The sequence below is a fragment of the Paramisgurnus dabryanus genome, chromosome 20 (genome assembly GCF_030506205.2).
Source record: "Paramisgurnus dabryanus chromosome 20, PD_genome_1.1, whole genome shotgun sequence".
Taxonomy (NCBI): domain Eukaryota; kingdom Metazoa; phylum Chordata; class Actinopteri; order Cypriniformes; family Cobitidae; genus Paramisgurnus; species Paramisgurnus dabryanus.
Genome location: NC_133356.1, coordinates 2,646,211 through 2,658,299, shown reverse-complemented (window position 1 = coordinate 2,658,299; position 12,089 = coordinate 2,646,211). Strand labels below are relative to the sequence as shown.

The 12,089-nt window shown below is 37.2% G+C and overlaps 1 protein-coding gene across 3 annotated transcripts in view; it reads left to right on the top strand.

Annotated features, from left to right (window-relative positions):
- Positions 1 to 12,089, top strand: part of LOC135786566 (zinc finger matrin-type protein 4) — a 152,536-nt gene that overhangs the window by 48,631 nt on the left and 91,816 nt on the right. For all 3 annotated transcript variants that reach the window (XM_065296033.1, XM_065296034.1, XM_065296032.1), the window contains exon 4: positions 8,592 to 8,751. In XM_065296033.1, the coding sequence (XP_065152105.1) occupies positions 8,592 to 8,751 (160 nt within the window). The remainder of the gene's footprint in view (positions 1 to 8,591; positions 8,752 to 12,089) is intronic.

The following is a 12,089-nucleotide window of genomic DNA, read 5'->3' as shown; positions in this document are numbered from 1 at the left end:
GTTTTTTTCATGCCAATGTTTTCTGGCGGGGAAAGAGTTAAGCTAAGACTCCTATGTTAACAGTTTTTAAGCTAAATTCGGAGCTCTCTGAAAAGCTTTAAAGGCCAAGTTCGGTATTTTACACTTTAAGCCTGTTTTCAGATTGTTTATGATGAAATAGAACGGTTTTGACTGAAATTTGGCTGCATAGGTGCACTGGAACAATCCTTCCTAAAATGCATTAAACTTTTGTTTACAAAGACGTGAAACTCACCGAGTGGTCAGGGGTGTTCACTGATATGCTCACACAAAAATCGCTGCAAAGGACGCATTCCAACAGGTTTTATCGTAGTTTTTACCAACTCCATTGACTTGTATTAGTTGTGCTGTGAGGTACGGTATTACTCCGCGCCGGGAACTTTGTTTCTATTCTTGCAATTGGCAAAGGCGGATTATCGCCACCAACTGGGCTGGAGTGTCTATTATTCAAGCTCTCATCGGAAGAATATACGGTTGTGAGGCGTTTGGAAAAATAGGTCCACAAGTTTACAATGAATGCTAAAACACCTGTTGGAAAGCATCTTTTGCAGCGATTTTTGTGTGAGCATATCAATGAACACCCTGACCACTCGGTGAGTTTCACGTCTTTGTAAACGAAAGTTTAATGCATTTTAGAAAAGGATTGAGGGTGGGGGAAACCAAAAATTCTCGGGCCAGCATCATATGTCCAAATTTCAGTCAAAAATCGTTCTATTTCATCATAAACAATCTGAAAACAGGGCTTTAAGTGTAAAATACCGAACTTGTCCTTTAAGAATACGGGGCCTGTTCTTTAGCACAAGTTTGCACATTGACATTTCAAGTAGGTAACAAATTCAGATTCAATTTTTATGGATTTATTCATACAATATCCGGTACATCAGTAATGGTTGGTAACCACCACTCTCCCTCAGGAAGCTTTTTCTTGTTGTTGTATTGGAGGTTGTTTTTTGAGTCATATGTTATAGATATACTGCCCCCTGCTTTACCGGAGGTGAATGTAGCAAACATCAAATACGGCCAGTGGGATTTTTATACAAAGATTGAAAATACGGGAGTAATACAGGAAATTATTTAAGCGGGATATAATTGTAAAATACGGGAGAATCCCGGGAAAACGGGAGGGTTGGTCGGTATCTTTCAACATTGTTTGTAACCCAACAGTTTTTGAGCACCATGGACTGGCGTAGTTTGTTTTTCTACTATGAAAGTCAGTTGTGCTTCTGCTTCCTGTATAATTACAAAAATGGCAGGATGATGTTTTACTGTACTGTAATGCATATGCAATGTACAAAACCACTTTCTCATGCACCATTTAATCCATTGTGAATGCCGCATATAAATCTATTTAGACGCTGCTGTAGTTGTTGCTCTTATAGTCACATCAGTTAAAAGCTCAGATCTGAAACGCTTCTCAAAAATCATGTATGTATGAGTTTTGGAGTGGGATTGTAAAAATCAGATTTGATTTGGCTGTTTAGATTACAGAGAACTGAATGGATTTGACTGAACAAAGACATTTCAGTCGATGCTTAAGCACACTGTCAGAAAAATTGGTCCCAAGCTGTCACAGGGCAGTGCCCTTTTAAGAGGTCCTAATGTGTGCTATTTAGGTATAGATATGTTTACGTTTGGTACTTACATGCACTCTTGGGTACCTACAGTATACAGTATGACCTTTTTAGGTTCAAAGGATGTACTTTCTGAAAGGCTACCGTCCCTATTTATTCTGATAGCGCAGAGCCGACTTTGAGAATTAGCTGCGGTGTCGGTCTCGGTTGCTTCATTAAACTTTATTTTCTCAACTTTAGAAAGTCGAACCGTGACAGTGAAAAGAAACATACGTTTTCTCTTCACAGCATCGAGCAAATGTAGACGGGCTAGCGGGAAAACAACAAAAAGATGTAAGTAGGTCAGAAAGGTGCTTGGAGATATTAGAAAAAGCAAGTTGATTTTCTTGCTCTCCGTCGGGCAGACGAGTTAAAGCGTGTAAACATTGCCCTGCGCATAACAGCAGCACACGGTAACCCTCCTCTATTCTCCATTTTTCGAAAGCTATATTCTGTATGGTGCTTTGAACAGACTGAATTAATGTGCGTGTCATTCTTTTCCTTCCGGCTCTTATTTTTAGCTTGTTCTCACACCCATTCTAACGTATCAACATGAAAGGGTGAAAGCGATAAACATACTTTTAATTAAATGCTCTTTGTTAACAACAGAACTGTGCCAGAACCTTTACACACATTCATACCAGCACACACGCATTAGCACCTTTACACAACACACTTTTATTATTAATCTTAAAATAGGTCATGCAAATGAATGCAGACAGATCTTCATGGTGAAGGAAAGTCGCTGGCAAGGAAAAATTGCACATTTGAATGTAAACCGTGAGGAAATATGAAACATGCATTCGACTTCTTCAATGAATGTTATCGGTAATGATTAAAAAAATAACATTTCACAATCAGTTGAGCATGAATTCAATTTCAGGTTTTACTTTGGTTTACCGTGGCTGTTGGTCTTCCTCACAGCCCTGTGTTTGGATGATGCTTCACATATCTTCTGTACAGATGCAAAACTGAATGTTTGCCACGGTTCTGTGATGATTATCATTGAAGTTATCCATGTGAGGGGCCTGTGGACCTGAAAACTATTGATAGGCTGCCAGGACTTCAATGGACGCCTGCAAAACAACAAAGCACAGAAGAGCTGGAGGAATTTAGCAGATAGCATAATAATAATAATAATACATTTACATTCACAACATTTTACTCCCTCCTGGGAACCATACTGCCCTGATGGGTTTATTTTTTCTCTGTTTGTGAATTGGCTTTGTTTTCTCTCTGTGCATGATGTTAGAAATATTATCTCAATATTTTTGAACCTTTTCATGATAATCAGCATTTAAGAGCTCAGATGCAAAAGCGGTTAAATGTCACCTCCGTCAAAAACGAGATCATGATATTGACCGAATGCTCTTGGCACATATTATACGTTCATGAAATGCTTTCAACTAACCGCAACTTGAACAGCAAAAAAAGTTGAATTTTTTAAAAGTAGTAATTGTTTAAAATAGTTTACTGGCATCTTTATTTCAAACGACCCGACCGACCGCGACCCGAATATCATTAAAAATATTTTTGGATGTCTCCTAACCACAGGTGACCGCAGGCAACCGTTCATTTCGGATCATCCCGCGCATCACTGGTAGTTTCTGAATAGTAACCTTTACATTACCATTATTGAGCCTGAACATATGAGTTTGATAAAAAAAAATTATTTACAAGAAAACATGTAAGACGCAATTACGGCACATTCGCATGGGGCGTAAGTGTTAATGCTTCCCATTCACTTTTAATGGGTGACGTCATGCGTTGCCGAACTGAATTGTGGATCAACCAGCACTATAACCCTAAATGCAAATGTAGTTTTTGTGGATGAGTGTGTACAGAAAAACCCCTCAATGATAAATGAGACCTAATGGGTGTTGAACAGACCGGGCGCTCCTGCATACAGCGGTTGAGGTACAGTGGCCAGCTGGTTAGAATCAGGTCACAAGCTCAGGGACACAGAACTAGGCCATGAAGTTTGAACTTATCTGTCCCTTTACTTCAGAAGGGAGGTGACAGCCGACGCTGTGGTCTTCTAACACACTCACATATAAACACACCACCACCACAGGTCTGAGACCACTGCACTCGGATGAAATAGACTGTCTGGTCCTGTGTGACAGGATAACAGCGTGAGATCCATTCACATTTCACCTCAATGTGCTGGTATGCAGCACCTCTGCTATAACATGACAGCAAAGAAGATTATAAGGATGAAATATATATTACATAGAGATCTACTAGTTAAAATCACAAAAAATGCTGGCGGGCAACTTTAAAAAAAAAAGGCTGGCAGGGAATGAGTAAAACAAGAAATTAATATGAAATATGAAAATGGCATCTACTCCAGTAAAAAAATCCGGGAGGTGAAAGAAGACACCCACCCACATTTTTTTGAAATCTTTTCATTTGAAATCCAGGTTCAAAGCAGTCATTGCTGAAGAGCAGAGAAAATCATTTATGTATATACCTGGCCTTGCATTGAATTTCTGGTTTTACTATAATAAATGTGAAAGGTGAGAACAGCTGAGCCTGTATTCATCATTCCAAGGTCTAAACTCCAACTATTCTAGAGGAAAACACACTTACATTACCTGAGGAGGCAATGTACAATGTTATCGTCGGTCAGGACCTAGAGGAAAATTGCATTTCGCAGTGGTTGATTTTTCATAGCTCAAAGTACTGAAGTTCTCATTAATGTTACTTCTAGTAGTTCTCACTTAGTTTCAGTAGTCCCTTAGGAGAAAAAATAATAGAAACAAATAAGACAATTGATGTCATACTGTAAGAATACAGCGCCATAAAAATGTATGTGTATGACACTTTGCGTCGTGGCCGCATCACCACCTCCGGTGTGCATTATTTTTCTTATAATTCAACGGCTCGTCGTCAATTATTCCTTACATATTCTTTCTAAACCTTATTCATTTATGAAAAGAGAAACAGTTGTGATTTTTCTTTCTCGTGGTGAGAGAGACCTTCAGTAATGGTCAGGCAACCATGACTTTAACGTGTCCACATTTTTCAACCCAGTGAACAAGCTAAAGGGAAGAAAAGAGCTGTCAATACCAATAAAGATTTTATCACGAGCGACAAAAATCAACAAGACAGTTGCCCTGAGGGAGCCTGACATACAGAAGTGTCTGCATATACATTTGACAGGAGAGAGAGAGAGAGAGAGAGAGAGAGAGAGAGAGAGAGAGAGAGAGAGAGACAAATACAAGGACAGAAACAGACGCTTCACCATCACACCTTTTATTGGTAAAGGTGCTTGACTCCTAGAAGACAGATGTCTACAGAAATTTTGCTGATGAAGTGTCTCTGCTGAGTTTTATTTTGCACCTTTGTGAAGTGCAGAAATGTCAGGAGTGATGGTTGAGCAGAATGCAAAACTTGGCTCGGACGGAGGAAAATGTCTGACGCAACATGCTTGGGCCAAAATTTTCTGTCCTTGAATGAAAATATGTCTGTTATTTTTAAACATCTAATTCAGATGGCCGATGCATTTGCAGTATTCAAGGAATAGTTCACCCCCCCCCAAAAAAAAATTCTGTGATTTATTCACCTTCATGAGTTCACATGACTTTGAGATTTTAAAGATGCATTCTGTCATTTCCCCCTGATTTACACTTTTGTATTTACAGGGAGCTACACTGCGACCAAAATGGTCACATATGCGACCTTTTGAACTGCCGTTGCGACCCTAATTTTTAATGGGTCGCAAATGTGCTACCTAATGTTTTAGACAATATGCTATGATTTACTATGAGCATTTATTAAAACAGAAATGTGGATTTTAAGAATACGTTTTATAACGTGCTCTGAGCCATCAACACGTTGGCTTCATTTTGCGTGAATGCACGTCGTGTCTCTCCCTATCAGTGTGCGTTTGCGTGCTCAGCTGTTTCTCAATGAATTGGGTGGGACGCGACGCAAGCGCAGTGTCTTCCTTGTTTCTGAACTTGAGCAGAGGTCTTTCTTCACTGAGGACGCGGGACTCGTATGGTTCCGGGTTTATATTTTAAATGGTCTGTCGGGTCCGGTTAGGTCCTAGTTTAATTACTTTGAGTCCCAAGTCTGATTAATGTTGTGTTTATAACCCGAGTCGATCGGAAAACGTCCATGAGCACTACCGCGCTAAAGCTCGAGTGCAGTTTCAGCGTGCCTCCGGTTTCTATGGCGATGGTTCTTGTTACGACCACGCGCTGCATTTTCTTTGAAAATGCCTTTCTAATAGAAATTATAACCATTATAACATCAGTCACATTTATAATCTATAGACCTGCACTGTCTATTAATATACTATACATAGTATTGTATTATATTGAGTTTGATAAAAGGGGTCTAATTGCTTCATATATCAGTGCAAAAACAGTAAGTGTTTTCGTGGTGCTTTGACAAACAGTGTCAGCTTTGTTAATGGCAAAGAAAGTTTGGGGTGGTTAGATTGATGAAATATAATGTGAAATTAATATTAATTTTCAATGAATCAAAGTATTGTGTTGTGTCACACATTATTAGTTCTACATCACATGTATAGTAGACCATTATTTGTCAGTGGGTAATAATTGCCCTTTTCACCGGCTACCACCACCAAGTAAATTTCAGATCTGTGGGAAACACTGCAACGTTTAAGAAAACAAGGCGGCATGTGGTTTAAAAGATGGCAAGTAAAATAAAAAGCATATCTGTATGCAATACAGTTTCATTATTGTTCATTATTATCCAGAGCGCCTTAATATAACTTGAAAAAAATATGTGCGACCAAATCATATTTTGCCCCAGTAACTGAAAAAGTTGGTAGCGCAAGTGCCACCAGTGGAAAAGGTTAGTGTAGTTCCCTGATTTAGTTTTACACAATTAAAAGAAATTTATTACAACACAATACTGTAAAAATTCTGTAGAAATTTCAGTATTACTGGGTATTACTGGCAACTAGCTGCTAACTTACTGTAGATTTTACATTTATGTTTTTTTTTACTGGCAACAGTTTGTTCAAAGTTAAATGAACATTAAACATTTTCATTCTTTATCTTCTACAGTAAGTTACTGGCAACCAGTGAAGTTTACAGTGAAGTTTTAAATGATGTACACTGACATGAGATCAGTGGAAACACATCTATATGGAGCAAATCAACCGGCCTGATATTTAAAGGTCATAAGAGCAGCTAAATACCACACTGTAAAACAATTATTTGCTGCCTTAATGTTTTTTTTGTTGAATCAACTTAGATTTACAAGTTATGTCAACTTAATATTATTTATCTTAGAGATGAGTTGTTGTAACTACAGGTGAGTTGTTATAACTTATAAAAATAGTTGAAAAATATCAACTTTATTTTATAAGTTGTAACAACTCATCGCTTGGCAAGATAAAGTTAAGATGACTTGTAAATCTGTGTTGATTTAACAAAAACTGTAAAGCAGCAAATATTTTTTACACTGTTAAACTTAACTGTAATTCCTACAGTTATTTACCACAAAATGCCCAGTAAAATACCGTCATTTTCTTCCAGTTCATTACTGTAATATGCATTGCATTATGGGTATTAACATATAATTTACAGTGATTTACTGTATGTTTTGAATTTGCGGTAGACTGCTGTAAACAACAGCACTAGTGCTACTGTACTTGAATAAAACATATAAAATGAAAAAATAAAATATATCTATGAAATGAAATACATTTTATTTGTTATGCTTTTAGCAGTGAAGCAAATTTCAATATGTGAATTGTTTTTCAGCAGTGTAAATAATTTATTGATGGTAGTTTACTGTGGTAGTGTTACCGACCTACGACACGGGCGACCTGGGTTCGATTGCCCTTCAAGGCAATATTATTTTTTTTAACTAGGTTACAGTAAGGGTATTAAACTGTAAAATGGAACTGCAGTAAAGGCATCATACTGTAAAAAACATGTACAGTTATGGTACTGTAATGGGGCGGTTACAGTTGCCATTGAGTTACCACATATATACAATAAAAAGTCTAAGTCTAGGAATGACCCCATTTTATTGGACAGTTTCAGACTTTAACACAATTAAAAGAAACCCATTACATCACATTTATCAAGTTTTAAATGATGTACATAGAAACACATCTACATAGAATCAGCATACAGGTCATATGACCAGCTAAATACCAATGATCCCATGTTATTGGACAGTTTAATTTAATCTTAAATTTACTACAGCAAATCTTTTTTTCAATATGAAGTTTGTGCTTCATTTTGTTTTAAGCTGAATTGTTGTTTTGTCCGTGAGGTGGTTCTTGGCTTCCCTTTGTGCTTGAATTACTTAAAGCTGACCTTTTCCTGCTGGACTAGGCCAGGACCTGACTCGGAGCGATGAAGGGGGGGGGGGGAGTTGGGAGAACGCCAATGGCCCCGTCTGTGCTAGAATTGATAGTGGCCCCACAGTCTTGTCTCTGGAGATGTTAAGGACGTCCAAGCCGGTGGCAGCCAGTTGCAGTGCTCAGAATGTGGCTGTGTATTCTGCTTTAAACGTGATATATGTCTTATATCTGAATATGTGAACTGTTTCTTTTTATAGTGTGATGCATGCACATAAATATTAAATTCAATAACAGTACTGTATGTTTTCATTTAACCATTTTTAGCAAAGGTGCACAAACATCTGTGAAAGCGTGTGATGCATTGTTAGCGGTGTTGGGCAGTTTTTGAGTACACATGCATCTGTGCATTAGGATAGCACGTCCTCCACCTTATTTTGAGCTTGGAAAAACACAAATTTCCCTTATCTAAAATAGAAAACATCAGTATAGACAGATATTTTTCTGATGTCTGGACTCTATCATTGGGGGAAATATAAACAGATGGTTTAATATATTGGTCATAAATAAATTTTTACTGAAAGTTTCCCATCCATAATGTTAGAATTGCTCATGAAACAGATCTGAAATAGTCAAAGTACTCTATATTGTGTGTTTCTGTGTTGCAGGACAGTGCGGAGAATGAGGTCGACAGAAACAAATGCTGTACGCTCTGTAACATGTTCTTCACATCTGCCATTGTGGCTCAGTCGCACTATCAGGGCAAGACACACGCCAAGAGAGTTCGCTTGGTGCTGGGGGAGTCGCCAAGTTTACCAACACCCACAGGTAAGAACCAAGGTCAATTTAAAATCAGGTCAGCAGTCACCTTGTCAGTTTTAGCTATTCAGCTAGTTAGTGTGGTGATGTAGATCTCCCGTCCGGTTCAGATCGGGTGCGGGTTGGTGTTTTGGCCCTGTTTTGTGTAGCATATTGTGCAATAGTGGATGAGATGCCCATGGGTGTATTTGACAGTTATGAATCAGAGCTAGAGGAACACAATGATTGGTTCATGGTTTAAGCCCAGAGCATTAAAACCTGACTAAAGTTCAGCTTTGACAAGTAGGATTAGTTTATACCCACTGGCCCAGCTGTGTGCAGCGTTAATGAAGCTTCACTATATCCAGTGCGTATCCTGAAGCATTGAAGGAATATACATACAGAGAAATGTTGTCTTCTATACTGACGCCCAGATTTAATAAAGAGGGCATAGTAGCATGACAGCGCAATATGAGGTGGAAGATGGGGTGGAAATTTCTACGTCTCATTTCCACAACAACAAATGCAATTTCAGACATGCTTTTTTGGACCATAATATAAATAGGGCAGAAAGCAGTAAATTGAAGAGCGCAAACCTTAGTAAATCACGTTGCGTGAGTCATTTAAATACTCATCTCCCAGAAACTTATGCATTTGTAATTTTTAATGGCAAAAGAGGTGTTTGGCGCATGTGCAATTTCATGCTAAAAATACATGCTAATATTTAAAGGGGACATATTATACAAAATTCACTTTTACAAGGTGTTAAATAAATGTGTGTTGGCAATGGATCTGTCTAACATATGAAAAATAGAAACGATAAACTCAAAGGATGCTTGGCAGATGTGAATAAGCAGATGTTAGGATTTAGCTGTTTTCTCTAAATAAATTCACATGATGTGGTTTTAAAAACCTTTTATAAAATTCAGAGTTTTAAAGATATCATCTTCAGATTTGAAACAGAACATTGTCTGGCCTGTGGCTTTAGCTGCAGTGCATTTCTACATTAATTTAAGGCCAATTTCAATTATATTATCATAAATATATATCAAATGTATTTTGTAAATGTATTAAAAATGTATTTTTAAGCCCTTTATAACTATTTATTTTAGTATGATAAAACAATAATTATTCTTTACAATATAATTATTTAGACTTTATTATTGTCTTACAATAATCTTCCAGGTGTCTGCTTTCAAATGAGACCAAACTTATGTTTTTAGAGCAAAGGCTTCATGATCTGTACCCATTTTAGTTGGATATAACATTTGTTGGGTTTTTTAAAAGGAAGGTTGACACCGAAGAGGTTAATGTGACATCACACAAACAAAGCCCTGCCCACAGCCGCTGACTGACTAGTTAATTTTACCCAAAAGCTTTTCTAAATGTGCTTGTTGGCACATGGTCACATTAATGTGGCTAAAGATACTGTCTCAGACTGTATTTATAAGAATCAGATCTATTTTTAGCTGAAAGCGCTCACTGTCTGTTGGTAAGGGAGTGAGGAGCTGTAGCTCATTTGCATTTAAAGGTACACATGAAAACAGCGCATGTTTTTGCTCCCAACCAAATAGGGGCATTTTGGACATAATATAATAAATGATCTATGAGGTATTTTAAACTGAAACTTCACAGACACATTTTAGGCACACCTGAGACTGATATTATATATTGTAAAAATAGACATAATTTGCCCTTTAAAGTTTCTCAGCCATTGCTGTTCAGTACAGTAACCGTAAATGATAACTAGTGTTGTACAGTACAGTGTTTTAAATGTCCATGTTGTCAGTGTGTGAAGTGATGAAGGTGGGACAATCTAATTTTGAATAAAAAAAAAATTTATGCCTAAAACTAAACAAAACTTTATCTTTTAGGGTTTTTAGTTTTTTTTTTCTTATATACAGTTTAGCATCATTTTAAGTACATTTTGTTACTGGACACAGAATCAAAATAAAATACAGTAATTTTCTTTTCTTGCATTTGCATAGCTGCATTGTCCTATGAACACATCCATCTCACAACAATGTATTTATTCTGGATGAACACTTTCAATCGCTTGAGCTTTGATTGCCGAATATGTGCCGGTTTTAAAAGACATCAGTGTTGATGGTAACACAAACACCAAACTTGAACTCATGAAATTAACTTTCTGTTTTACACTTCAGGCAAATTTATCAAAACCCTTTTTGTGTTCTCTGTTGATATTTGATTATGCCTCACTTTAAAGTGAGCTTAACTGCCTCACAGATGTCTAATGCAGGCATCAGTACACAAACTGGAGGCATTTGTTTCTATCTTTAGCTTGTCGATGACTGTTGAATTTCATTTCTTGTCATGAAGGGAAAATAATTTCATTCAAGCAATATAGTGTTTCTTACTGTCCTCTAGACTTATTGCACTAAGGTGCGTTTGTTTTTCATCCCCTGTGTACATTAGATATTATAACACGCAATGTGTGGTAAGCGTGGGAATCTGATCTTGTATTTGAAATGCAATTTATCCACTCAATGTTGGCTTGGTCTTATTAGAGTTCAGAGTATTATTTCTTCTTTTTAGTGTGTGTTATATCCAAAATACAATGCAAAAATATATCAATGGTACAGAAGGCTGGAAACAAACTCAGGTTTGAATGTAGCATGAAAACAGCTTTTTATATTTTAAAACAGCTGTAGTAGACAGAATGTAACGGTGCAGGGGTTTTATTTAACTTTAAACAGCTTTGTAAAAACACAACATTTCTAATTGTCATGAACATCATTGAATAAATAAGCAGATTTTTTGCCGAAGAGCTGCTTTGATGAGTGTAGACCTAATTCTTTGTCGTTTAAAGGTGAGTAATTCCCTGCAAAATCATAAAAAAATATTGCTCTGATATCAATATTTGGTTGCTTATGCTTAAATACCCATGTCTTTGTTTTTTAAATGTTTTTTACACATTTTTCTAAATAATAGTTGAGTAAGTGCAGCTTTCAGAATTGTCACATCTACAGTATAACACTGTTTCTTCCTCAAATACGGACACTAATGGGGCATGCACATCAAACGCGAGCTCTGTGATTTGATTACATACAAAGTCAAAGCAAAGATGTGATCAGACGTGTCCTTGCGCGGGGCGATGCGAATGACGCGATATGGGTGGTGTGTTTGCCGCGAAAACACGTGCTATTCGCCTCAAACGCGTCTTCGGCCAAGTTGAAAATATTCAACTCGAGCGAAAAATTCGCATGACACAAAGTTAAATCCCGCAAGTAATCTAGAGCGAGTAACACAATGCCTCGCGTTTGGTGTGTACGTAGCATAAGATTTAAATAAAATAAATATCATTTGTTCTTTGAAGAGCGTCCTTTTCCCATTGATTCTGATTTCTG